General features: G+C 41.0%; 1 protein-coding gene across 1 annotated transcript in view; it reads right to left on the bottom strand.

The window, feature by feature from the left end:
• The window catches only part of GALNT17 (polypeptide N-acetylgalactosaminyltransferase 17), a 233,785-nt gene extending 206,873 nt beyond the window's left edge, over positions 1-26,912 (bottom strand). The window contains exon 1 of the mRNA XM_088152409.1: positions 24,943-26,912. Within this exon, the coding sequence (XP_088008535.1) occupies positions 24,943-25,180 (238 nt within the window). The 5' untranslated portion in view covers positions 25,181-26,912. The remainder of the gene's footprint in view (positions 1-24,942) is intronic.
• Positions 26,913-27,134: the final 222 nt, after the last annotated feature.

Genomic DNA, 27,134 nt, shown 5'->3' with positions numbered 1-27,134 from the left:
CCACCCTTCCTTCAGGAATGTAAAGTGGCATACATCATGCTTCTTCCTCCCATTTCCCCCACCGTCACCATTCTGTGAGATCAGTTGGGCTGATCTCTTCCATGGCTGAACTTCCATGGCTGAGAGTGGAGTAGGACCTGGGTCTCCCTGGTGTCAGTCCAACACCTTCACTACTAGACCCCTCTGACTATGAGATGGACTAACAGTTTTAGGTGGAAAAAGGCCCAAAATGCAGAGGCAGGTCTGGATCACAGGATCACCACTGGAGTGGTAATGACAGGATTTATACCATTCTCTTGGGTGTTGAGAAAGAGAGAATTGAGGCTTTCCTTTGCTTTTTTAAACCTTTAAAATCTTTTAAAGACACTGTATCACATATGGCCCTTGGCTATTTTTTTCTGTATTTCCCAGGGTCTCTTTTTCACTGCCACCCAGTCACAGCAGACTATGGCCTTCTTGGAGTAGCAGCATATGCAACCAAACAAGAAGGTGACTGTTTAGATATTCAGATCCAAATATTAAGGGATCCACAGGTCAACGTGAACCCTTTTCAGCCTAGTAATATAAGCCAATGAATGTGTGGAATTATTCATCTCCTGTATTCCGAGATCAGAGTCCCCCTCAATAGCCTAGCTATTTTATTTTTCACCAACTAAAGCTTCTGCAGCCAGAAGGGGCCTATAGCAACAAACAAGATAGCCATCTCCATCCCTCTGTTCCACACATAGAAACCAAATGGACTGGTCGCTGAATCTCGCTTCAGCATTTGAAAGAGGCCAACGTCTTCTGAGACAACTGCAGTAAATTAAAGCAGTCTTTCTCAACCTTAGCAACTTTAAGATGTGTGGACTTCAACCCCCAGAAGTCTCCAACCAGCATGCTGGCTGGGGAATTCTGGGAGTTGAAGTCCGCACATCTTAATGTTGCCAAGGTTGAGAAATACTGAATTAGAGAATACAAGGCAGACTGTAAGGCAAAGGGAAATTTCACCTTTTAAAAGAGGGGAATTGCTTGGGGCAAAGGGCAAGATAGCATTCCAATTATTCCCTTCCCCTCCAGCCCCTGATGCTGGAGACAGAAAATTAGTCTTGTAAGGAATGATAGAATGCAGTATGTATACTTTTGGCCAGAGGACAGACGGGATGGACTGTTTAATAAAATGAGACACTTATCTCACTGTCAGTTTTTATTGATGGGATTTTTGTTTAAAAAAAACCCACTGCATTAAGAACTTGATTACACTATTCCTGGCTGCAGTAACACTTGGAATAGCAATGTCATAGATGTCTTTACAGTAGAAGGTAGACAGAATATAGAAAAATAGCATATTTGCAGAAATGTAATAAGAGATGGTAAAAGGCTAAGAAAAATCTGCCCCCCCCCCAAAAAAAAAGGTGAAGAATCTCTTAACTTGAATTGATCAGAAGTTTTCCCCCTTTCCACAACTCAGATTTTGGAAGGATTCAATCTGGATTATCTAAGCTGAGAGATGACTAGTAGTATTTTACCATGCACTTCTGAATATATAGATATAGGATCTTCCAATATAGGACCGTCTCCTTCAACGAGAACCAATCACTCCAGTAGGAAAATCCCAGGAAAAAAGGTTGGTAGAACCCATTACCAGGAGACTGGGGGGGCTGAGGTGAGAAGGAGATGCTTCTCCATTATACCCTCCATATATACAGTAGATGGAGTTTTAGGAATTGTGTACATGTTCCTGCTTAAGATAGCTTTAAGGAACTAAAATGATGCAATTGTCCAAAACCAGGATATGAGCACAAGAATATCTTCACGCTTAACTGCCTATTAAATAATATTTACCCGTCTTAACTAGTAACCATTAACAACCTTTATTTATCATGACTTTACCAAATTCCCTTTTTATCCATCCACGTTGGTTGCCATCTCAGCATTTTGTGGTTGAAAGTTCCATAGTACAAGGTATTTATAAGTTATATTTAAAATATAACATTTTTGTTTATCCTTAACTACCATTAGATTCATAGGATAACTCCTCCAATGTTCTAGCATGATGAGAAAATTGGATGGGGGTAGGAACAACATTCCTTCTCTATTTCTTCTGAAAATCATGCTCCATTTAATACATCTCTACCATGCACTCTCATACTTGGTTTCTTTTCTCCTCTTAGCTAAAAACCATAAACGGATTAACTCTCCCTCCTTGGAGAGTTCTTTTAGTTCTTGCTCATTTCCTTTTTCCCTTTTTCTATACATACTTCAGTTCTTTATCCTACTTCAGACACATTATGCAGAGACCCAGCTCTCTGGAAAAAGCTTTAATGCTGGGAAAGATGGAAGGAAAGAGAAGAAGAGGATGACCAGCAACAAGGTGGATAGACTCAGTTACAGTGATGATGAGTGCACCATTGGAAGACCTGAAGGACCTGGCTGGGGACAGATTGTTATGGAGAAAATCTATCTATGTGGTCATTAGAAATTGAAAATGACTTGATGGCACACAATCAATCAATCAATCAACATGAGCTCTACAATTTTCTTTTGGAGGTGCAGATACCAGAACTGGAGCATAGTGATGAATCTAGCAGAAGCTAGACAGCTATCTTTAATTTGGATTCTTGCACTGAGTAGAGAGATGGACTTGGTGACCTAAATAGCCTGTTCTAATTCTAGGATTCTAAGATTTTGCCTACTCCACCAAGTATGTCCCAATATGGCATTGATGAGCTGAACTTCATTTGGTGGTTCACAAACTGTACAGGCCTGACTCAGAAAAGAAAAGGAGAGATTTTCTCTTGAAGTGGATCTCAAATCAATTTGGACAAACATGGAACAGAACAATTAAATCCCAAGCTTCCAACATGGGGGAAAAAAATCCTTCCTCCTCCAAAGGGAGTGCAAAAATTGTTACAAAGCATCAGGAATCCAGCCGGTCTACAAAACATGAAATCAGTATCCCAGTTCTGCACTAGACTTTTACAAGGAAGGAGAAAAAGGCCCTATTGCAACACTGCATTATTGCATTATATATATAGATAAAATATGATGCCTGAATTGGAACAGTGGATCAATAACCATTACATTTATTGCCAGAAGCTGGAGTGGAGGGGCATTCTGTCATCTGGGAATTGGGCTCCTCAAATATTGTTACTGGGGTTGATGGAACTGGGATTAGGTAGAAAAACAATAACAGCACAATATATTTTTTAACAAAATGTAATAAGTACAGCAAGGATGTACTGCTATAATAAGATCACAATGCCTGGTTGATTTTTAAGAAAATCATAGCCTTGGAATAATTGATTGAAAAAATAATATTGTTGTGAATCACTGGGTGGAAATTCCAGTTCAGAAACATCTGGAGGGGCACAGATTGTACCATAAGTGTCTGGTACAAATGGCAATGATGGAAAAATGATGAAATATGCATCACAACAGTGTAACACAAACCCTGGATTTTTGCTCTACCCAACATTGGATGAAGTATGGAAGGGCCATGGCTTTACAATGAATGTTTCATCATTTGAGCCTACTTGCCTATCCTTGAGAAAGTCTATACATTCCACTCTTGTTCTAAATAAATAGGGAGTCTCCTCTGAGTCAAGCTCATAGACTTCATGGACCTCTCATATCCTTAAAATAGACCCACTGAAATTATGGGATAATTATGTAACAGCCTATTGCTGGTCATGCAAAATTCTATTTCAATCACCAGTTCAGTTCAGAAAACCAATCTGATTTGATGCAAATGTTTGAATGGAATCATCCAATTAGACTGATTTTATCTGGATTTCTGAGTTGATCCGGGAACAAAAAAAGCCAGGAGTGGGCAACTTTCTCTCGGCTGGAGGTCAAAACTCACTTGCACCTTTCATCCTGGAAGGCCTTCGGGTAAGACAGTGATAATATCACTTGGACAAGGGCAAGTCTCCTTTTTTGAGCAATCTGACAGTGGAGGATGGGATTTAGTGTGACTTCACCTCTTAGAACTCTCATTCTGCCATTCTAAGTCTTAATTCACTGAAAATCACACTGCTGAAATTTGTCCATTTTGTTACCACATTTTGACATTGTGATCTTGGGTGCCACAAAGGGGGACATCTGTGGCTAATAGGCCATTGGTTGCTGACCACTTTGAAACCAGAGGAGAAGGAACACCCAACCCACTCCTCTAGCCTTTCCATTGAGACTTGTTTCAGAGAAGAACAAATTTTAGCAGGACTCCACTTTTAGTTAGGGTTCATCCTACCCCAGATCTTCTGCTAGGGCAACTTCACATATATTCACAGTGGAATTTGTGGTGGAGTTCTTTAACATCTCTAAAGGGGACTGTTCAGTTTGATATGTTGGCTTTTTTAATTATTGGAATTCATCTTTCGACTTTTCTCATGAGCTCCAAATATTATACAAGGGTATTTCAACTCTGTGAGGAAAGTTGAGTGGCCCAATCCCACTCAGTAAGTTCCATAATCTCCCCAGTCCATGTCCAACATCTCAACCACTAGCACATGCCAATAATTGCAGGCAAGAGCGAGCTATTCTAAAGATGCACAGGTTGAAAAACTGAAAACATTCTAACAGGTTCAAACAAATGCCATCTTATCTATTTTTAAATACACAAGCCATGTCTTCAGAAACCTGAGCAGCCGTATTCTATTCCCATTTGTCTAGACAGTCATTTAAGAAAATACATTAAGTTCAGGGCACAGCTAGTTGACAATCCCAACTGCTGCATAACAAGCTTGAACGGCTGCTCATGTATTTATTTCCTTCTCTCTCTTTTTTAAATGAACTAAAATGTCATTTATAGAACATTATTGCTGATAAAAATATTAAACCACTTGGCATGCTGCCATTGTCAGCAGAAAATAAAGCTCATTCCATCCATTCAGCAGGAAGAATTGGAAAGTGGTGGATTACAGATTATTTATTTTATTTAACAAATGTATATGGCTGCCCAACTCACACGCAGTGACTCTGAGTGGATTACAGAGTAAAATCCCCAATACAAAACCATCAAGTAAGTTTGTCTTATGGAGACCAAAGTGGGGGCAGGGGAGGGAGTCAAAAGGCCAACCGTATTGCAAGGCTGTGGGAATGGTAAAGCTGCTAACAGTGTATGACTAAACTCTTCTCATTTCACAAAGTGGATAGACAGGATGAGCTGATGAGTTCCCACTGGCTACTGATGTTTGAACTGCTCTGATGCACAGATGGTCTAGGAGATTTTGAGTTGAAATTTCACCAAGGTGAAGGCAATTTCAGCTTTTAGCAGGACAGGACATCCAGATATCCCAAAGCCACAGATGACTCCTAAAGTTCTTTGAGTCATGTTCACTTTGCCCTCAACAGTGAATTCCAATTTCTCATTATTTAGAAGTAGGAATCACAAGAAAACTGTAGTGCTTGCCTAAAATGTACTTTTCATAGGTTTTTTTTAAAAAACAAAAACAAAAATGAATTAAATATCTTAGTCCACACATTTTGCATCATTGCTCTCCACATCTGACCTCCCAGAAAAGCAGTAAGTATGAACTGGCCACCAAAAGTTTGTCCTTCAAGGACTAATGCAGAATTCCCAGATGGTGGTAGAAAGATCTCTGCACCACCATGTGGTGGTGAGAAAGGCTTGATGGCAACACCATCCCCACATAAGCTCCAAAAACCATGTTTTGTGACCCTCCCCACTGCTGACAATTTCCTCATTTCTTCTTGCACCTTTTTGTTGCTGCTGTCATAACTAAAACACAGCTGCTGACAAATAATGCAAGAAGATACTATGACTGAACATACAGACCGGGCACAGTGCTGTTAAAATAATCAGTCTCACCCGTAAGTGTTAGTAGGTCCTGTAGGGAATATGAAGAGGACCTTAAAGAAAAAATATGGCATCCATTAAGGAATATGAGCTGAGCCCAGGAAAACAGGAAAGCATGAGAAAGAAGCTCAACATTAGCCTCACCTTGACTTTTGTTGGTATAAGAATATAGGAAGGAGAAAAGCTGTCGGGATTTCAAGATTCTGGGCTACCTCATAGGGCTGACAGATGGATAGGTGATAACCAGCACTATGAATTGCACTTGGAAGCATGTCAGGAATTAATGAAATTTATGGAGTAGTGGTGCTACAAGAATATACTGAGGTGTGCTCATAATTACCCATGCTGATGTGTTCTGAGCCAGTTGTAGCTTCTGGATGCCCTTCAAAACAACCCATCTAAATCACATTACAGTAATCTGCCCAGGATATGACTAAGGCAGTATTCCTCAACCTTAGCAACTTTAGGATTTGTGGACTTGAACTCCCAGAATTCCTCAGCCAGCATGGCTGGCTGGGGGATTCTGGGAGTTGAAGTCCACAGATCTTAAAGCTGCTACGGTTGAGAAATATTGGACCAAGAAATGAGAAATAACAAGCAGGCCAAAAGAGCATACCTTGGAAAATCTACAGGATAAAGAGTTGAAACAAACCTTATCTGATGCAGAAATATTAGAATATAAAGAAACTGATGAAATACTGGAAAATAAAATAAAAAAAAGTTGTATTATAACCAGAGATGACAAAGTGAAAATAAAAATGATAAGCCAAGAGAATGACCTGGATAAGGACTCCTTACTGGATTTACAAAAGAGATTTGCTAAAGCCTCAAAGAAGCCTTTGAGATGGGAAAAAGAAAAACCAAAGTGGGATCAAATCCTACGACAACATCTGAATGAATTAAAGATCAAGATTGCTAGAAGCAAAAGGAAGGAGTACAAAGTTGGTTTGTTTGACCAAGGTTAACATAAGACATGTTTCTATAAAATTCTGGGAACCCTGTATGGACTTTTTGCTGACATCAGGACTGAAATGTTAATGATTTATGGATTTGTGCATGGATAAGGGATGGATTAATGGAAGAAGAGATACTTGCATGCAACCTTATAGGAGATGAAGAATTACTAAGCTTGTTTGTACTTGTGATGAAGATCAGAAGTCACTTCTTTAAATATTTTTCTCTTTTTCTTATTTTTTCCTCTTCTTTCTTTTTCCTTTTCTTTTGCACTTTCTATTCTCTCTTTCCTTATTTTTCTTTTCCTTTCTGAATTTATTGTCTTTTATTTTTTTAAATTCAAATATATATGTGTGTGTGTGTGTGTGTGTGTGTGTGTGTGTTTTAAAAAGAGAAATAGCAAACAGAGCCTCCCAATCAAGGAATGGGCACAATTGACACACAAGACAAAGTTGTGCAATGCACTTTATATGGGGCCGTACATGAACAGCATCCAGAAGCTGCAGCTGGTGCAAAATGCAGCAGCCTGGACAGTTATGTCTGCTCCTCAACTGGCACATTTTACACCTCTGCTCCAAGAGCTGTGTTGATTGCCAGTGTACTTCTGGGTTCAATTCAAGGTGCTAGTAGTTACCTATAAAACCTTTCATGACATGGGGCTGGGTGAGTTGAGGATTGCCTCTCCCTGATTGTATCTATCCATCCCATCACATCTGGCAGGAAAGGCATGCTATAGGTCCCATTTATTAAAGAGTACCATCTGGTGGGACCCAGGAAGAGAGCTTTTTCATTCATGATGCCTGCTCTTTGAAGCATCATCCCTCCAGAAATTAGATTAGCCCCAACCCTGGTGGCTTTTCATATGGCTTTGAAGCCCAGACCATCCCCAGCAGGCATGGGTGTTAGAATATGTGACAAAGCCCATGGGATGGTTGCGTTGATGGTTCAAATGTTACCTTGGCTGCTGTTGACATATTTATGGGCTGTCATTGTTTTTTTATGCTTTTAAACAGCTGTTCGCCACCCAGAGTCTCGACGTTGAGATGGGTAGCCATATACATTGAAGTTAATAAATTTAGAAAATTACTTGGCAGAAGCCAGGATGCATTTATCAAGAGCAAGTCATGCCATACCGACCTAATCTTCTTTTCTGATAGAGTGACCAGTTTAACTGACATGGGGAATTTGTTAGACCTAGTGTGCCTTGACTTCAAGAAGGCATTTGACAGAAATTTCCCATAAAATTCTACTAGAGGAGATGGCAAAGTGCTGGTTGAATTTTGCTACTATTGAATAGATACAGAGCTAGCTGAACAACTGTACCCAATGAGATTATAGTGTCTATACATCATGAATGAAGGATGCATTGAGTGCTATGCTATATGATTCTACTCTAGACACTGTACTCTTCAACATATTTACAAATTACTTGAATGAGAGGTTAGAAAACATGATTATTTTTATTCATTCATTCATTCATTCATTCATTCATTCATTCATTCATACATACAATTTATTTATGTATCATTATCAATACAGAAAGATAGGGAGGATAGCAAATACCTCAGAAGAGTGGTTTCCAACCTTTTCTATGTCCCACACCCCTAGGAAATGCTTGATTAATGTTCGCACCCCCTACAAAAGTAATATCGCATTTGAAGATGAAGAAGTCTAATTTCTAATGTGGGCAAACAAATTGAACTTAAAAAAATAAGCTTTTAACTCAGTGCATAAAATTGTCGCACCCCCTGAAATTCCATCTCGCACTCCATGGGGGTGCTAGCATCCCAGGTTGGGAACCCCTACCTTAGAAGACAGTCTCAAGATTCAGGAAGACCTTGAAAATCTGGAATATTGAGCAAAACTGGCAAAATATATTTCAGTAAGGACAAATACCAAGTCCTTTATTTGTGTAGGAACAATCAAAGCTACCAAAAGATGGGGGAGACTACACTAGGCCACATTACATGCAAAAAAGGGTTTGTGGGACTTGGAACATCTCAAACTAAAAATGAGCCAACAGCGTGATGCAGCCGCAAATAAAAGTAAATCCCATTAGATCTGGTAGAGAAGGCATGCTGTGGGTCCTGTCTGCTAGGAACCTACACATGGCAGGTCCCAGGAGGCGGGCCTTATCTGCCATGGTACCCGCCTTATGGACTATTCTCCCCCTTGAAGTGAGTTTAACTCCATCCCAGTTAATGTTCTGGAGGTCCCTCAAGACCTGGCTATGTCATCAGGCTTGGGGGTCCTAGGGGACCAGTGAAAACTTAAGATGGCTCCATTATTGTGGTTAATACTCACTCTCTCTTGTGTCTTGTGGTTTTTATATTTTTAATTATGACTGTTTTATATATTTATTGTTTTAATTAATTGATGTACACCACCCAGAGTCACTTTTTGTGAGATGGGTGGTCATCTAAATTTAAATAAATAAATAAATAAATAAATAAATAAATAAATAAATAAATAAATAAAATAAAATAAAATAAAATCAAATCAAATCAAATCAAATCAAATCAAATCAAATCAAATCAAATCAAATCAAATCAAATCATAGGCTGCATCAACAAAAGCATAATGTCACGATCAAGATAAGCCATTGTTCCTCTCTATTTTGCATTGGTCAGACTAACCTAGAGTACCACATCCATTTTGGGGTGCAGTATTTTAGAAAGAACATTGACAAACTGGAATATGTTCAGAGGAAAATGACTAAGATGATAAGGGACCTGGAAGGAAAAACTTATGAGGAACAACTGGAGGTTTTGCTCCTCCTGGATTGAAGAACCCCAAGAGCCACCTTGAGAAAGAAGAGTTGTGTAATGGTGGTGGGTGATTCCCTGCTGAGAAGAACTGAGGCAGCTGTGTGCTGACCCAATATGTCATGGGAACTCAGTGATCTTCCAGGTGCCCATATCTAGGACATAATGCTGAGGTTACCAAGACTATTCAAATCCACCAACAACTCTCCTTTCCTTTGAATAATGTGGGGATGAATGACATCACCAGAAGAGGTTTTGGAAGATGAGACTACAAGGTCTTAGATAGGAAAGTGAAGAAACTGGGAGCATAAATAGTTTGCTTATCACTTTCTTGTTAAGGTCATAACCCAAGAAGAGAAACAGGGTCTTGGGCATAAACTGGATACATAGATGATATCACTGAAATGATTTGAGTTCCATCACAATGTCATATGCTATTCCCATAAAGGATCTCTTGGGGTTACATCTTATAAAGCCTGAAGAAAGGGTCTGGCAAGTACCTCACTAGTCTCATTAGGAGGGCATTAAACTAGAACATAAGGAGGTAGATAGTAAAAGTCCAGAATCAAATTTGCTGCCAAAGACTTGGGCCAAGAAAGCGGAACACCGGGGGAGAAGTAGGTGGGCACTCAGAGTTTCCCAGGAAATTATAACAATGAGACCAGGTTTTGGTCCATCCAAAATCTCAGATACACAAAACACAGGAAACTAGCCTGGAGAACTACAGATCCTAACGAGGGAAGAGTAATATGATGTGGCAAGCATCACTAAAAGTTGATGGGGACAATACTCATGATTGAGACACAGCTTGTTGTTGTTGTTTAGTCGATAAGTCGTGTCCGACTCTTCGTGACCCCATGAACCATATTGCGCCAGGCCTTCCTGTCCTTCACTGCCTCCCTGAGTTTGCTCAGTTTCATGCTCATTGCTTCAGTGATGCTATCTAACCATCTCATCCTCTGCCGTCCTCTTCTCCTTTTGCCTTCAATCTTTCCCAGCATCAGGGTCTTCTCCAAAGAGATCTCTCTTCGCATTAGGTGACCAAAGTATCTGAGCTTGAGCTTCATTATTGATCCTTCCAATGAGCAATCAGGGTTGATTTCCTTTAAGATTGACTGGTTTGACCTCCTAGCAGTCCAGGGGACTCTCAAGAGTCTTCTCCAGCACCACAGTTCAAAGGCATCAATTCTTCGGCGCTCAGCCTTCTTTATGGTCCAGCTCTCACAGCCATACATTACTACTGGAAAAACCATAGCTTTGACTATGCGGATCTTTGTCGGCAAGGTGACATCTCTGCTTTTTAATATGCTATCTAGGCTTGCCATAGCTTTCCTCCCAAGGAGCAAGCGTCTTTTAATTTCATGGCTGCAGTCTCCGTCTGCGGTGATCTTGGAGCCCAAATAAATGAAGTCTGTTACTGCTTCCATTTCTACCCCTTCTATTTGCCAGGAATTGATGGGTTCAGATGCCATGATCTTAGTTTTTTTAATGTTGAGTTTCAAGCCAGCTTTTGCACTCTCCTCTTTCACCCTCATCAAGAGGCTCTTTAGTTCTTCTTCACTTTCTGCCATTAGGGTGGTATCGTCTGCATATCTGAGGTTGTTGATGATTCTCCCTGCAATCTTAATTCCGGCTTCTGATTCTTCCAGCCTGGCATTTCTCATGATGTACTCTGCATATAGGTTAAATAAGCAGGGTGACAGTATACAGCCTTGTCGTACACCTTTCCCTATTTTGAACCAATCGGTTGTTCCATGACCGGTTCTAACTGTTGCTTCTTGGCCCGCATACAGATTTCTCAGGAGACAGATAAGGTGGTCTGGTACTCCCATCTCTTTAAGAATTTGCCACAGTTTGTTGTGATCCACACAATCAAAGGCTTTTGCATAGTCAATGAAGCAGAAGTAGATATTTTTCTGGAACTGTCGTGCTTTCTCCATGATCCAGCGAATGTTGGCGATTTGATCTCTAGTTCCTCTGCCTCTTCGAAACCCAGCTTGTACATCCGGTAGTTCTCGGTTCATGTATTGCTGAAGCCTAGCTTGTAGGATTTTGAGCATAACCTTGCTAGCATGTGATGAGACACAGCACTGGAAGGCTATAACTTATTCAAAAGAACAGATCCAACATAAAGGGTGAGAAGGTAGCACTGTATGTAAAGAAAAATATATATTTGCATAGAAAGAGTGCTGCTAATTATAGGCAGCACCACTGGAGGAAGTTTCAACAGCCAAAGAAAAGGATCAGAGGCTACACATGGTTACAACTTCTTATCCTTGAATTAGGGATGCATTGCAATTACTGCTCTCTGGCTCAGAAGAGACTTGCTAACACTTTCAGAGTATGTGATCAAAACATGACAAACAAAATTTGTGCAAATTTGAGCCAGGAACATTGAGATTCTCATGAGATGAGAACGTAGAGGATTCATTTTCAAAAAAATGAAAATGAAATGACATTCTCCTACAATGTTCACATGCCTGATTTTCATGATGCAGTTCTCTGAACACTTCCTAAACTAGGTATATTAAGATGCACTAAAGGGGGCGGGGGGGGGCCTACAAGCAGTAATAAGAAAAAAAAATGCTACCATGGCATTGTATAAAGCAAAATTGCTTGGAGAAAATTATATCTTTTAAGTATATAAAAGGATATATATCTATATATAGATATAGATATCCAAGTCTACTGTTTAAGTAGATATCTATATATATCCAAGTCCACTGTTAATTCATATACTACAAAGTTCTACATTAGAAAAACATTAGAGAGATTGTTTCTTTTATATATAAAGTCACAAATCGATGCAGAAATAATAAAATATGGAAGCAGGGGGAAGTGAAAAGCAGAGAAGTTAAAATCTGGCCTAGGAGCAGAGGCGTGCATCTAAAAATCTTGGATAACTAAGACAAAAACTACAGTTAATTTTAGTTTAATGAATGTAATTGCCTTTTAATCTAATAGAATTAAAATGATAACTCTCCGTATATTTAAGAATCCCAGTTTTCTCTTACACCCAGTCCCCTCCACTGAAGACAATTCAGTAGAATCTACATCCATGTACTCTGGGTTCACATGGGATTTCCATAGATTATGCACTTGTACTCTATAATCTAACTCAATTGCATACTGCAATTGCTATGACACAGCATGGTTAAAACTGAATTATAGTTGCATTGCAATACAACAGTTATGTACTTACCTCTCTTTGGGTATCCTGCCTGTTCATTGGATTCATCTTTAGATAACTTTGAAGTTTTAGGATTTAGGCCTAAGATATTTTGCTGGCAGGCTCTTTTCAGCACTGTCCATTGTCGGATGTCTGTGGACAGCTCCCTGGTCTTCAGCACCCATGCAAAGATTTTGAGCAGGTCTGCAACCTGGAGCCCATGGGCTCCAATGTCCTTCATAGGCACCTCTACTGTTTCTCAGGAGGCCATCTGTCCTACCTGACTTTACCTTGTCTTTAAAAAAAAAAAAATCTAATATAAACAAAATATGGAAGCAGTGTTTCATTAATTCTAGTAATGTCTTTGAGTCCTGCATTGGCATCCTTATTTTTTGTTTGTTTTATTTTGTTTTTAATGATAGGTGGTTGCAATCCAATGTTTTGTTTGAATACATACCCATCTGCCCAGAAAAAAAGAGATATTTTAAGTTGGCAGAGAACATTCTGGGCACTGGTAGAGAGATATGAGAGTTAACAAGGGAAAGTTTTCCCAGTTCATCTTCTAGTAAATAGTTATTTTCTGACTAGTCAAGGCCACCACAGTAACAATTTTTATGACCAGGCAAGCTATCACTTACGATCCCCATTTTGTGAGAGCATCCCATGTCATTATTCTGCAAATTTATAGTGTGTCCACCCACCACAAAAGTTTACTGATTTTTGATCAGGATGAAATTTATTGTGCATACCTCTCCTTTTTTACTATCGCTGTAGCTCAGCTGATCAGTAGTAACAGTAGTAGAAGTATTTTTCTATTGCACCTATAACTAAGCAGGGTGTAGTCATAAAATAAAAAACCAATATTATAATATACTACAAAGAACTATAAAGTCACCATCAAAAACAAGCTTATAGACTAAAAGACCTCGGATACCTGTACAGTTAAAAGAATATATCAGTTTCATAGAGGCCAACATTTTAAGTAGGCTGACTCCAAGTGTTATTCTAGAGGCAGTCAATTCTGAAGAACCAAGGTCAGGTGAGGAAAAATAACCCTCTCAACCATGAACTGGATATTCCCATAGGCAAGTAAATCAATCAGTCCTATCCCAGTAATTAGATCCAATGCACAAGCTCATGAGTCATCAGCAGGTCTTTCAAATAATTGTATGAGCACTTACAAAGAGTACAATGTGTCAACCCCTGCAATTTACGATGGCATCTCTCATTAATACTCAACCAACCAATGACAGTAAAGAGAGATAGGAGTCACAAGAGTCACAAGATCATAGAGATGGAAGGGATGTTGGAGGTCTTCTAGTCCAACCTTCTCCCCAAGGCAGGAATCCTCAGAACATCCCAGACAAATGTCTGTCCAACCATTGCTTGAAAATTTCCAGTGTTGAAGCACCATGACTCTAGGATACTTAATAGCTCTCATGGTCAGGAACCTCCTCCTTATTTCAAGTTTGAATCCTCCTTTATAAAATTTCTACCCACCTCTACTCTCTGGAGCTATAAAAAATAAATCCACACCTCTTCCCTGTGACAACCCTTCAAGTGATGAAAGACTGCTAACGTGCCTCCCCCCTAGTCTTCTGTAGGTTAAACGTACCCAGTTTAACCCTTATGGGTTTTAACCTCCAAGCCTCCTATAAGGCCCAGAGCATTATGAAGAGCAGTATTCTGCATACAGGCCAAAGGACAAAATGAGGTAGCCTGGCGACAGGCAGCTACAACAATCCAAGCAAGACACAACCATGGTATGAACTCAACTGCTTAGCCATCTCAATACTGAGAATCCAACAGATCCTACAAATCTGCCTTAAATAATAGAAATTACAGATTCTGACTGTTTTTTTCAATGAAATCCTTTCAAGGCAGCCTATCATCAATTTAGACTCCCAGGTTCCTCCTGTCCAAGGAGCTATGATTCTCTTCTCATATAGTGCTCAGTCTTTACAATTGTACACAAAATTCAAAAACTGAGAAAAAGCCCACATTTTTAAAAGAATGGCTCCTCCTGTTCCAAAACCCATAAGCATTTTTGACACCATTTCTCTCTATAGCTTAACTCTCAGCAAGACAATTGTTACTTTTAAATCATGCCTTTGGCAATATAGTCATCACCCTTTTGGTGACAACTTAACTTCTTTATTCCTGGAGTCTGGAACCTCTACAACATCTACAGAGTTGGCTTCATCTGTCTTTGAGCTCTTTTCAGTCTGCTTTGTGTATATATGTTACTCTCTCTCTCTCTCTGCCTTCACCATCCTCATTCCTTAGCTAATCAAAAGGAAATCATGTTTTTTTTTCCCCCTCTCTATCATTCCGGTTCTTGTGATGGCTAAATTCTCCACCCTGTATTTTGAGTGTCTGTTTTCTGGATTCTATACCTTCTATGCCCTTGTAAAGATCTGTGTGACTCCCCCTCTTACACCATTCAGGAAATTGTTAAAGACCTGGTTCTTCTCCCAGACCTAGGGGGCAGGGTGATTGTGGTGCCCCCTCTCAGTTATGGTTGGCTTATAGTTGGTGTTCTGTTCTTCCAGTTGGTTGTATTCTTTTATATATGTATTGTTTTTATTTGTAAGCCACCCATAGTCAAGGAGGTGGCCACAAAATTTGATTAAATAAATAAATTAAACAGCCAAAAAAAAAAAAAATCCTCAAAAATCCTAAATCAGCTTTGGAGTCTTTTTAAGCCTAAGGTCATTACACATCAGATCTGGGAAATTTATGGACAGTATTGCTTGAAAATTGAGAACAAATGGAAAATAGCTAAACAGGTCCATTCTTCTCATGCATATTATGATTAGTATGTCGCAAACCTTTTTGGATAGATTTTTGGGAGGCCATGATATTATCAGATGTAGTTACATCCATAGGCAAAACAATTATATGTGCATGGATACTCACAAGATGGAGGTATCAGTAGGCTTTGCAAAAGGAGAAAAGATTTAGGCAGAGAGGAATACCCCCAAAGGTTTTTCTGAAAACAGGAGGTCTCATTGGTCACAGAATACTGTGCAGACATGTACAAAATGCTTTGAACTCAACTCAACAGCAGTTCTGAGTTGAAAACAGGCTATGCCAACTTCACAAAAAGTGTTCCAATGCTATTCTGACCTTACCTGAAGTGCTCCGAGTTCATTATGGATCCATTTGTGTGAAGGAATGGTTGGATGAAGGCCGCGCTCGAGGAAATAAGCATTCCCTTAGCCCTCAACAGGATGGTGGGAAGTTTAAGAAGATGAGACTGGCACCACCCTAAGGAATTCATGGTGTTTTGGCTTGCTGGCTTGGGAAGTTAGATCAGTCTGGAGAGATTCTGTCTTGAGGTGGAAGCTAATAAACGCAACAGAACTGTATCTGCGCTGTCTTGGGGAGTTCTTTGGGTTGAACCTGACAATTTGGGCCCACTTCCAATAATATCAAAGGCACTCTTTCAGCAAGATCATGAGCACCCATTTCAAATATTTCAATTTCACTCCAAAATGTTTTGTACCCCTTACTGCGGAGCAATGCATACATAAATAAAATGCAAAAGATAGGATGAACATCTCAAGCAAAGAGAATGCATATCAGTAAGACAAGTAACAGAAATAGTTGTTTCATTCCCCTATTTTATTTATGCCTATGGCATATCATTTTTATTTATTTTTAGTTGCTTTTTTAATGAGATTGTTGTGAACCATTTTGGAAAAAGTGGGATGTTACATAAGAATAAATACATCTAAACAGATGCTGTTAATGTTACAGTGTCTTGATGAAAGTTTAATTTGTATCATGTTTTTCTATGTTTTAGTCATCCTTATGACATATATTTATTTTGTTACTTTTTATAGAATTATTCTGACTCATTTTAGAAGAATGCTAATTCTTAAAGGAGGGGTGTTAAATAAAAATAAAGAAATCTAACCCTGGTTTCAGTTTAACCTGTAAGGGGCACTAATTTCTGCCCTTGCTCACAGAAGACAGTATGCTAATTAGGTATCACCACAATAGCAAAAGATGCTAAATATGTTAGTTGATTCTTCCATTCACCCCTTATTCAAGAAGGTAAGTTTAGCCCTTAACCTTTCGGATGAACCAAACATCCATCTTGTTCTGCGTGAAATCTGAGAGTACCTCGGCCACAACAAACTGGGTTGGGAAGCATGGGAGCATAGCAGCAGAATAATTTTCAGGAGTAATATAATTGTCTTCCAGAGTGTCAAGGTAACAGATGGATCTTGCTTACTTTGGTAAAGGAGAACTAATAGAGTGTACTGGTTAAGCTGTTGGAACTAGGAATAGAGAAACCTAGGATCTTGTCCCTCTTTAGTCATGAAAGGTCTCTGAATGACTTTGGGTGAGTCCCTCTCTTAGAGCCTGAGACTCAGTGTGGCATGGTGGTTAAGGCATTGGTCTAGACCAGTGTTTCTCAACCCTGTCAACTAAGATGTGGGGACTTCAACATCCAGAATTCCCTGGCTGAGGAACTCCAAGAGTTGAAGTCCACACCTCTTAAAAGTTGACAAGGTTGAGAAACACAGGTCTAGAAGCAGGGAGACCCAGATTCAAGTCCAACATCAGTAACAAAAGTTTCCTGGGTAACTTTGGGCCACTCCCCTTCTCTCAGCCCAACCTACCTCACAGGATTGTTTATTTGAGGAAAAAAGAGGAGGGTGGGAATACTATCTATGTTACCCTGAGCTCTGGAGAAAAGTTGGGATATTAAATCTAATCCATCAATATGGCAATGTTGTTTTACTATTTCTGGTGCCAAATTAGCCATGAGCAAGGATGTGTAATATTTGGGAGATCATGAATATGGGGGTGGGGTGGCATGGCTGGAGCTACCATCCCAGTGTTGGTTGGAGCTAGCCAAAAAAAAAATTAAATTTCATTTAGTTTTAATGAAATAACTTATCACTATCTCCATTTTTAAGGTCCCCTTTCTGCTCTATGCAGGAGTATCTGCAGGGTGTGGTCAAAAAATGAAGATGGTGGCTGTGATGATGCAGTCAGAGCTTCTACCAAAACATCACAGATGCCATCTTCACTTTTTTTGCCATCTCCTGCAGACATCCCCAGTTCGCTTTATCTGTCTGTCTGTCTGTCTGTCTGTCTGTCTGTCTGTCTGTCTATCTATCCATCCATCCATCCATCCATCCATCCATCCATCCATCCATCCATCCATCCATCCATCCATCCATCCATCCGATTCAGAGCCAACTTTTGGAACAGTTTTGAACACTGTACACTGACTGTATGTGTCAATGATCTCCTGACCCAAGGAAGCGGGACAATGAGGGAGCCAAAGAATAATCAGGATAAAGCAAGAAAAATGGTTTGCTACTTTAATTAAAAGCCAAAGCCTACATTTCAGGCTGAATATCTTTTATTAAATCCCCGTACATTTCCCAGGTTGAAGCAATGCCATCAGAAGTGAACACCCCTCAGTTCAATGGAGATTGTTCCCAGCTTTGTCCTGAAAAACTTAATTGTGACATTTTATTAATGCTTCGCTTTGTTTGGTTGCCAGGGTTTAACAATGGTGTTCCAGAGTGGAGCATTGGCTCCTTTGAATATAAAGCAAATAAAGGCAAGATAGAAATATATGCAGTGGTGCAAAGCAGGGGGTGGGGAGGAGTTGGCAATGTCTTCTTCTTCAGGCATGACTTAGGGCAGTTCAAATGAGTTTTTGTACTTCGAAAATATCACAGCCCATGTTCAAAAAGAGCAGGAGCACAAGGGCAACTATCCAGTCATTGAAATGGGGGAGGATTCCCAGGGGAGGGGGGAAACCAGCTATAGATCATACAGCATCCTATCTTGGAGTCATACAGACTCAACTATTCAAAGCTCATGTACTTGAATCTATTAAATAGAATATCTATCTATCTATCTATCTATCTATCTATCTATCTATCTATCTATCTATCTATCTATCAATCGTCTATCTTCAGACAAGTCTGAGTGTTGGAGATAGTTAGCTAGTAAAAGTGTGTGAATATTCAACCTGGGCTTCTATTAGAAGGCAATTTGACTGAACATCCAAACAAGATTAATTTACTAAATCCAAATTGCCCAACGGGATGCATCCAATTCAAGTTGGACTGCTTCAGACACCTTTTGGGTAATCCATTCATTTTTATAACCCAGTGTAATTCACAGGTTTGTACTGACTTGAGGATCCCAATCAAACTGATTTGGTGATCCAAACTGAAACAATTGGATGGTTCAAATCAGATGCAGACCTATTAGTAATTCCACCTCCATTAAATCCCACCTCCATTATCTTCAACAGGAGATTGGAAAGAAAGGTTCAGTTTTAAAAAAAATAATGTGTCCTCATAATTTGCCACAATATGGAACAACCACCAGTTATGAGCTGATCCTTTCTTGCCTTTACACTTCTAAGGTTATTTCCCCTTTGCAAAAATTGCAGGCCGATCTTCAGAAAAGAAAATTGCAAGATCAGAAAATGCAGAAGAGACACAATTGGGCAAGCATTTCCTGAAATGCTGATTTGACTCTTAGGTGGGCAGCTCTTTCACTGTACAAGCAAAGATTATGCTCACAGAAAGTTTTTTTTTTTTTTAAGGCAAAGTCAATGGTGTTGATTGTGTAACTCACAAGCTGCACTACCTTTAAATTCTGCAAAGAAAAAGCTATCAACAGAACATGCAGGGATCCACACATCAGTCTGCAAATCTGTTGGGAACACTTAAAAACATACTTTGTTTCTTTTTAAGTCAACTTTTTAATTAGAATTCTCACCTTGAGTCTTTATAGCTTCCAACCATGCTCCAACCCACATTGCAGATTTTAAACTCCTTCTCTACATCTCAGAAGTGTGATACTGTTTAGATTTTAGTAGAAAACATCCTAGTGGCACTAAAAAGAGATCTGTAATTTGAGGAGTTCATTAGCAAACCAGTGCAGAAATTCACCTCAGTTCAACAGAACTTCTGAATTGGCTTCCTTGAATCAGATTCTTGACTTAGATCTACTTGTTTAGTCAAACTGAATCCTTCCAAATCAGTCCAGTGATTCAATAGCCTTTGGTGGATGTATGTGTGTGTGTATGTATGTATATAAAGGCTTTTTAATTCTCTAACTGAATTGATTTTCCAAATCAGATTAATTAAGCAATCCATTCTGAAAATCTGAATCAAATCAATTATTACAATCGAATCACACCAATTTGCATACCCCTAGGAATCAGGAGCTTCATGGGTGAGCCTTTGGAAAAGCCAGAGTATTTGTTTAACTTATTTACAAATATGCAGTGACTTCATTTCAATGAGGATTGATGCTCAAAGTTTCTTCATCCCCCCACCCCCAAATCTCTTCCTACAACAGCCTGGGTGCACTTTTGCTATTATTTTCTCATTCTCTAGCCTTATGATCCAAATTACTTGATCATTGGGGTCTGACTACTCAAGCCTTAATTAAACAATTGGAAACTGCAAGCTTCTGGTCATTGACTTGATAGTTATAGCTCAGCTAATTCAATGGCCTTGAGGCATCTTACATAACATACTAACATCAGAAGCTTGTGGGGAAAGAAAAAGAGAGGGTGGTGAAGAGAGAGACATGTTTGTCATCTGCTATGGAGAGAAGACTACACTTCTGTAATAAAGAAAAGTTCTGATGGAGAAGGTCAGTTCTAAATACTGTAGGTGATGGCAAAGAGCTCTAATATAGACCATGAAAGGCAGTGCTGTTAACCTGGCCCATACTGGGGTATTTTAGCAGACAAGAAGAAGGGAAGGGAAGCTGGTCTTCCAAACAGGGACAATGTTTGATGGGTGGCAAAAACAATTTAAAAAGTGTCAGTAGATGAGAATGAGGGCATCCATGGAGGGGAAGGTCAAAAAAGTTCAGATAGCAATCACAACTGTGCCCTCAAACTCCTGCCTTTTTGTATGTGTGGATATACAAAGGGGCAAGGATTTAACTGCATAGTTATCATTGCCATCTGGACTTCTTTGACCATCCCATCTTGAATGGATGAGAGCAAAAATTGTAGCCTGGTTGCAGCAAACTAAATCATGGCTTCCCGAAGCATGGCTTGTTGACTCCAATCCAGTTGCCTGGATTAACACAATAGAGTGAGCCATAAGCTGTGGTTTCCTGACTACAACCATGAGCTCCATACAATGAGCTAAGTCTCAAATAAACCACATATTGGCTTTGAGTAATGTGTGAACCCAGGCTACTTGTTGTTCTTGTTCCAGTTAAGTATTGTCCATCCCCTATCTATAGCTGGCATGGCTATGAGTATTCAGCTTGAAGCCACCATTCCTTAGCTACCGGTAGAAAGCTGTTCTTTCTAGAAAGTCAAAATGGCCATGATATATGCAGAATGTCTTCCTAGAAGATGTAGTGGCAGGCTTGTCCATCAGCAACAGGGAAGAGAAATCACAGAGCTCCACAACCTTTTGCAGACTAGAAGCTATAATGCCCTTGCTGGAGTTTTAGAGAGATTAACAGATCCTCCTGGCTGTGAGACAGATGAGGAGATAATGAAGCTTTCAAGTGTTACTACTGTTGATAGATTCATGTAAATAGAGGGGATGAGAGCATGGGAAAATCCATTTGGCAACTCATGAAATTCCTATTTCCTTTTCTTTGATGGGAATCCTAATTTAGATTAATAGTTGGAACAGTGGCACTTCTCTATGAGATGGTTTGCCTTTGCAACTAAAAGCTGAAGGTTGCAATTCAGCTATGAAGGTAGTTATCTAAAACTCAGTGGTTTTTTCAAATTCAACCCACACAGTCTTGAACAAGCATCACTGGGTCCTGTAGAGCTTAGGCCAGATCACAATGTATAGATTTGCAGCCATGCCCCGTCAATTTAATAGAGGGATCTTTATTACTGGTCTGAGGGTTATTATGATGAGCTTCTGAATCTCAGAATTGCACCACTCAGCATGCTACATAATTTAGGTAAATGCAGTATGTAACCTTCTAACTCTCACCAAACCATTTCAGCTGTGCTTGCCTTCTCTTCTGCAATTCACCTCCTATAAAAGCAGTGGCTGCATAGAATCACCAGCAAAGACAATGCTGGCTTCAACAGATCACCCTTCTCCAAAACAATGTGTTTTCACCCACATAAGTGAAGTCAATATGCAAATTATACAAGCCACCATTTATTTATGCTGGGGGAGGGACCATAGCTGATCTAAAGACAGGCTCCTACACTGAACCAGGGAAGACCTTATCTGAAAGTTAGAAGATAAGTGTCCTTCAAGTCACATTCTAGTCTTGGTGATATCATGTCGTTTTCTTGGCAACAGTATGGAAGGAATTTGCCACTGCATTCTTTCATGTTTTTTTCAACTTCCCAGTTTATGCTATAGTCCAAGATTTCCTTTGGTCTTCCATCCAAGAACTACTGAGGTCCAACACTGCTTAGCCACGTTCAGCTAGGTGCTGCCACCTGTGATAAGCAGAATCTCAAGATAGCCCACAATAGGTATTGGCCAGGAGTAGACAACCTGGTGCTCTCAAGTTGTTTTGGTGCTAAATCATCATTGGTCCTAGCAATCCAGGCCAATGACAATATTGTATAGTTCCAAATAATTCTAGGGCACCAGATTGGCTATACCAAGCCAGATGAACCAGTGTTCTGACTCAGCAGAAGCAGCTCCTGAAGCAACAATTCTCACATGTTGCTGAAACATAGTAGACCCTCATTTGTTTTCAGAAACTGCAGAAAAATTGTAGTAAAACCCACCACTAAACAAAAGTGAACAATGGACTTTCTTTATTAAACTTGCATGCCGCCTGACTCTCAATGACTCAAGGCAGCTCAAAACAATCAAACAGAGAAATTACAATAAAGTCAGTAAAAAATAAATATAAAAGATGGCAAGCACGATGAAGTGACGGGTCTCCCTCTCCCTCACCAAAAGCCTGGGTGAATGCAATCACAATGCCACGGACTGGTTATATGGCTTTGACTTAAGAAGTTCTTTCAGCAATCTGGTCCTGCACTCCCACATCCAAGGTATGATGTGGTTGATGTAGATCACAAGATTTCAACCACCAGAAATCCAATGGTCCATGCTGGTGTAAAAAATGCAGCCCTCTTTGTGCCTTGTTGGAAAGATGAACATTGGCAAATGGGATACTTCTCAGATGCTTGGGGCAACTCTTGTCTGTTCCTTTTTCATAGGAAGGACTCAATAGGTAAACCTTCTAAAATGCCTCTCTTGACTTAGGGGGCAACAGTTTTTCCCACGTATTCACTGATTAGCAAGCTGAGGGCCCCAATGGGTAGGACCATATTTTCTAGCTAGGCAGGACTGCATCATACAATTGGCCAAGGTTAGGATTTCAGGTGGTTGTATGTGTTTGGAGTGTGTGAATAGTCAAAGTCAATATATTATTCTAAACTTAAAATAGTAAAAGCAACCATAAACTGGTAGAGAGCTGTACTGCTTGAAACTTAACAGGATGAGTATTAATAGCCAAATTTCAGCAGCACAATGAAAGAAAATTCTGTGGGCTTCAAAAATCAAGGGTGATTGGAGGCTGCAAATCTTTTATACAGTACAGTTTTTCCATGACCAATGATTTGGAAATAGCAACTCAAGGTCTCCCCCCTGATCTAATATTTACTACCTGTATTTTATTTCCAAGCTCAGAAGGATGTGCTAAGAGGCCCTAGACAAGGCACACCATCCATATTTAATGGCTGCATTCAGACAACACATTTACCCTGATAAGCCCTTTTTGGGGTTCACCCAAAAGACAAAACAGGCTAAAGTAACCTAATACATTCAATCTCTCTCTCCCCCACATATGCACACGTAGAAACCTTAACCAAGCTTAATGTTAATCAAACTAATCAATCCAAGCAGGCTATGTGAATGCACAATTCGATTTTTACCTGACCCGATTAAGCAAATTGTGCTAAACAGCCAATGGGAATCTCAGTGATTCACCCCTTAGAATCTTGCAGCCCATTACAATGCGTATTTACTTAGGATTAAATCCCATCACACTCAGACAGACTGCAGGTTTAGCATTTTAAAATATTCTCTCTAAAGTCAAGACCCTTATACTGAAGTTGGTGGAGGGAAGAGTTTAGAGGTAAATCAGTTCTCAAAACTAACTTCCCCTTTGTTTCCAACTTGGTGAAGGGATAGAATGCAATTACCTCCTAACAGATTCTACCTATAGATGACATTGTCTAGCTATTAACTGTACCCTGTAGGGTATCTGGATCCCAAAAGCTTGTAACACAATGGTTACAATTGAAATAATAGGGAGCTTTGAAGGTGGAGAGAAACACTTCTTTAAGCTCCATGGGTAAAACAGGCAGCATCCTGTTTTTTTTTCCCATGCCACAACACACACACCAGAATCATTGTATGCACAGAGGACCCCACCAAATGTTGGCCAGGTGCGAGAACAGCACAGGAGAAATGCAATGAGAGCAGCTACCATCATCCTGCAAAAACAGATGGTGCCAACATATAGGAATTCACACTTTAGAATTCAGGCTTTAAAGTATGCTGAAGAGTGCATGGAAGAAGCCAAAGTGTCTGATCTTAACCTTAGAAGATAAAGCACCAGACTTTAATACAGGGGTACATTCACACAGCAACTTTAACTAGACCAATTAAACATCAACCATTGCATTTATAGAATGTCAGGACATGCGTATCTTAATGTATTGGGCAAACCTAGCCCATTCGGTTAGCTCATGCTACAATATATTGTGCAAACCAGAAAAGGGGTTAATTTAGTCCCTAGGTTTGGCATGTTGTGGGAATTCAACCAGAGAGAAGCTGTTATGTCTATTCAGAGGACTGATCATCCAAACTCTGTATTATCTATACTAACAAGCAAATGTTTTACAGAGTCTCTTCTCTACCTCATATCTTCTACCTGTAAAATATGTGCTAACCACTAAGCCCCAACCTTAAATGCATTTGGCATTGCCTTAAACCAGATCAAAGTATTTTCTGCCCTCCTCAACAGTAGTCACCCAGGGTTGCAAGAAGAGGTCTTTTCCACTACCCATTACCTGATTCTAGATCTTTCTAACTGGAGAGGTAAGTAATGGAATTCAAGACCTTCTCCATGCTTGCCACTAGCTGTAGACTTTTTGACCAGGCTCTCCACCGCATGCAACCCAGTCATCCCAGTAATTTCTTACAAAGCCACCCAAAATAAACAGCAATTGGAAGTACAAGAGAGTTACTGGAGGAAAGGACCCCCAGGAGAAACAGCAGACCTACCATTTAGTTGCCGGTAGACAATGTCCTCAAGAAGTGACAGGCGCTTCAGAACTGCATCCTGAATGGGGTTGGCTGGGTGGGCTGTCAAGTTGGCCACTTCTGCCCTGGGATGGATTTCATGGAAAGCATCGCCATTCTTCACCGCAATGGGCCTGCACTTGGCCAGGAAGAGGACAAAGCCAGCCACCGCAATCAAGTTTAAGATCAGCAAGACTTTCACTCTCCTTAGAGAAGCCATCAAGAACTTCCCAATGTGGGACACACACAACTCAACCTGCTGTTGCTTTGACAGTTACTGGAAGAGGGGCAAGGAAACCTGGAGGAAGATAACCTGCAATGAGGCTGGTTCAGGAAGAGGAGGAAGAAGCTGGTGGTGAGGACACCTTCCCCATTCTTGCATCCTTGGCAAGTCTCCCTCAGTTTGCACAGGTGGGTTATTTAAAGCAACAAGTGTTTGCAGGTGGCAGGGAACTGGAAAAGCAGACTAAATTGGCGCTATCACTCCAGAGACAAAGGCTGGCAATGCTGGAAAACAGGAAAGTCATGGCTCTCTAGAAGAGCTAGTGGTGAAAGGAAGTTAAATACAAGCATCCTTCGCAGGGACAGGGAACCAGTGCCAGAAAGCTCTTCTCTGTGCCAGCCTCCTCCAGACCCCCTTGGATGCGACTGGTCTTTGGGAAAACCAAACCCCTTGCTCCAGGGGGTGGGGGGAGAGTGGTGGTTTGGAAATGATTCGCCACTGCAGAAGACCAACTTCCCCAATGGTCGCTGTGTGTTCCAGTGTGACTTACTTGCCAGAGAATGATTCAGATGAAATTCCAAAGTCCTGGGGTAGCAGAAGGGGGGGGGGAGGGGGTTAGAGAAGGAGGAGGCTACTGGATTCTGAATAAATACTCAGGGTCCTTTTCAATAATAAAAGAGTTGACCTAGGGAATCCCTGGGACAAAGCAGCATTTTCCTAGGCTTTCTCTTCAGCGCTGCAAGAGGAAAAAGCAGAGGAAGAGGACAGAGGGGAGCAAGGCACAGAGGAAGAGAGAAAAGGTCATGCACAGAAATTTCAAAAGGATAACTTTATTTCGGGGGGAGGGGAGGAGAGAGAAATGTTTCTCCCGTAGGGAAATGAGTTATCTGCAAACTTCTGAATTATTATTATGGGGCGGGAGGACGAGGGAAGTAAGGAAAGGATGCTTTTTCCTTTTCCCTTCTGAGGATGCGGGGCCAAAGCAGAAAGCCCGCCAACCCGCTCTTGTTCCTTCCTGGAAAGAAGTCTTTTAGGCGGCAGAGCAAGAGGGAAGAAAAGAAAGAAAGAAAGAAAGAAAGAAAGAAAGAAAGAAAGAAAGAAAGAAAGAAAGAAAGAAAGAAAGAAAGAAAGAAAGAAAGAAAGACGCGCGGGGGGGGGGGTAACCCGACCAAACGTAAGAGAAGGTCGGAGAGAAAAATCTACGGAGCGATCAAAGAGCGAAAGCCACACTCAACTCGAAAGGGAGAAAGCGCAAAAGGGCAGCGAGACGGCCGCTTGGAGGAGATGCTCTTCGCTTTTCTCGCTTCTTTTTTTCAAAGTCTGTAGGTCGCAGCCGCAGCAGCAGCTGGGAGGCGCGGGGGTGGGGGGGCGCAGGTGCTGCTAAGAGGCCCTTCTCGCCTCTTTCTTTCTCCCTCTCCAGCCCCCTCCGGATGGCGCTCCGTCTGCCAGACGCGCATTCCTCCCCGGAGCGCTCGGGGCGGCGTGGTCTCTTCGGCTCCCCGAGGATGCCGAGCTGGTGCGCTGGAGAAACCCGGGCGGGGGACCAGAGCGGCAGCGGCACCCCAGAAAATCAGGTCATCGTGGCCTCTGCGGAGCGCGGCCGAGAAGTCTTCCGGAGCGCCGGCGAGGAGAAGGAAGAGGGGGAGGAGGAGCAGCAGCAGCGGAGGCCGCCGGTCCCGGTGCTGCTGGGGTTGCTCCCCGGTCCGGACTTCCCATCGCCGCCGCTCCTCCAGCTGCCGCGGTTGGAGCCATCCGCTTTCACTGTGCCGGGAAGAGGAGGGGGAAAACCCTCCCCTTTGCATGGCTGCAAGGCGGCGTTGCATAGAAAACCCGGGCTGGAGACGAGGCGGGGAATGGGGGCGGGGAATGGGGGCGGGGGGCGAGTCGAGCCCATCGGAGCCCACCAGGCGGGAGTGGGACGAGAAACCGGGACCAGCTGGGTGAAACGGGC

This window comes from Python bivittatus, unplaced genomic scaffold (genome assembly GCF_059951505.1).
Source record: "Python bivittatus isolate LINGU-HERP-01145 unplaced genomic scaffold, Pbiv_v1 ctg000690_np1212, whole genome shotgun sequence".
Taxonomy (NCBI): Eukaryota; Metazoa; Chordata; class Lepidosauria; order Squamata; family Pythonidae; genus Python; species Python bivittatus.
Note: the sequence above shows the minus strand (reverse complement) of the source record. Positions and strands in the feature narration are given on the sequence as shown.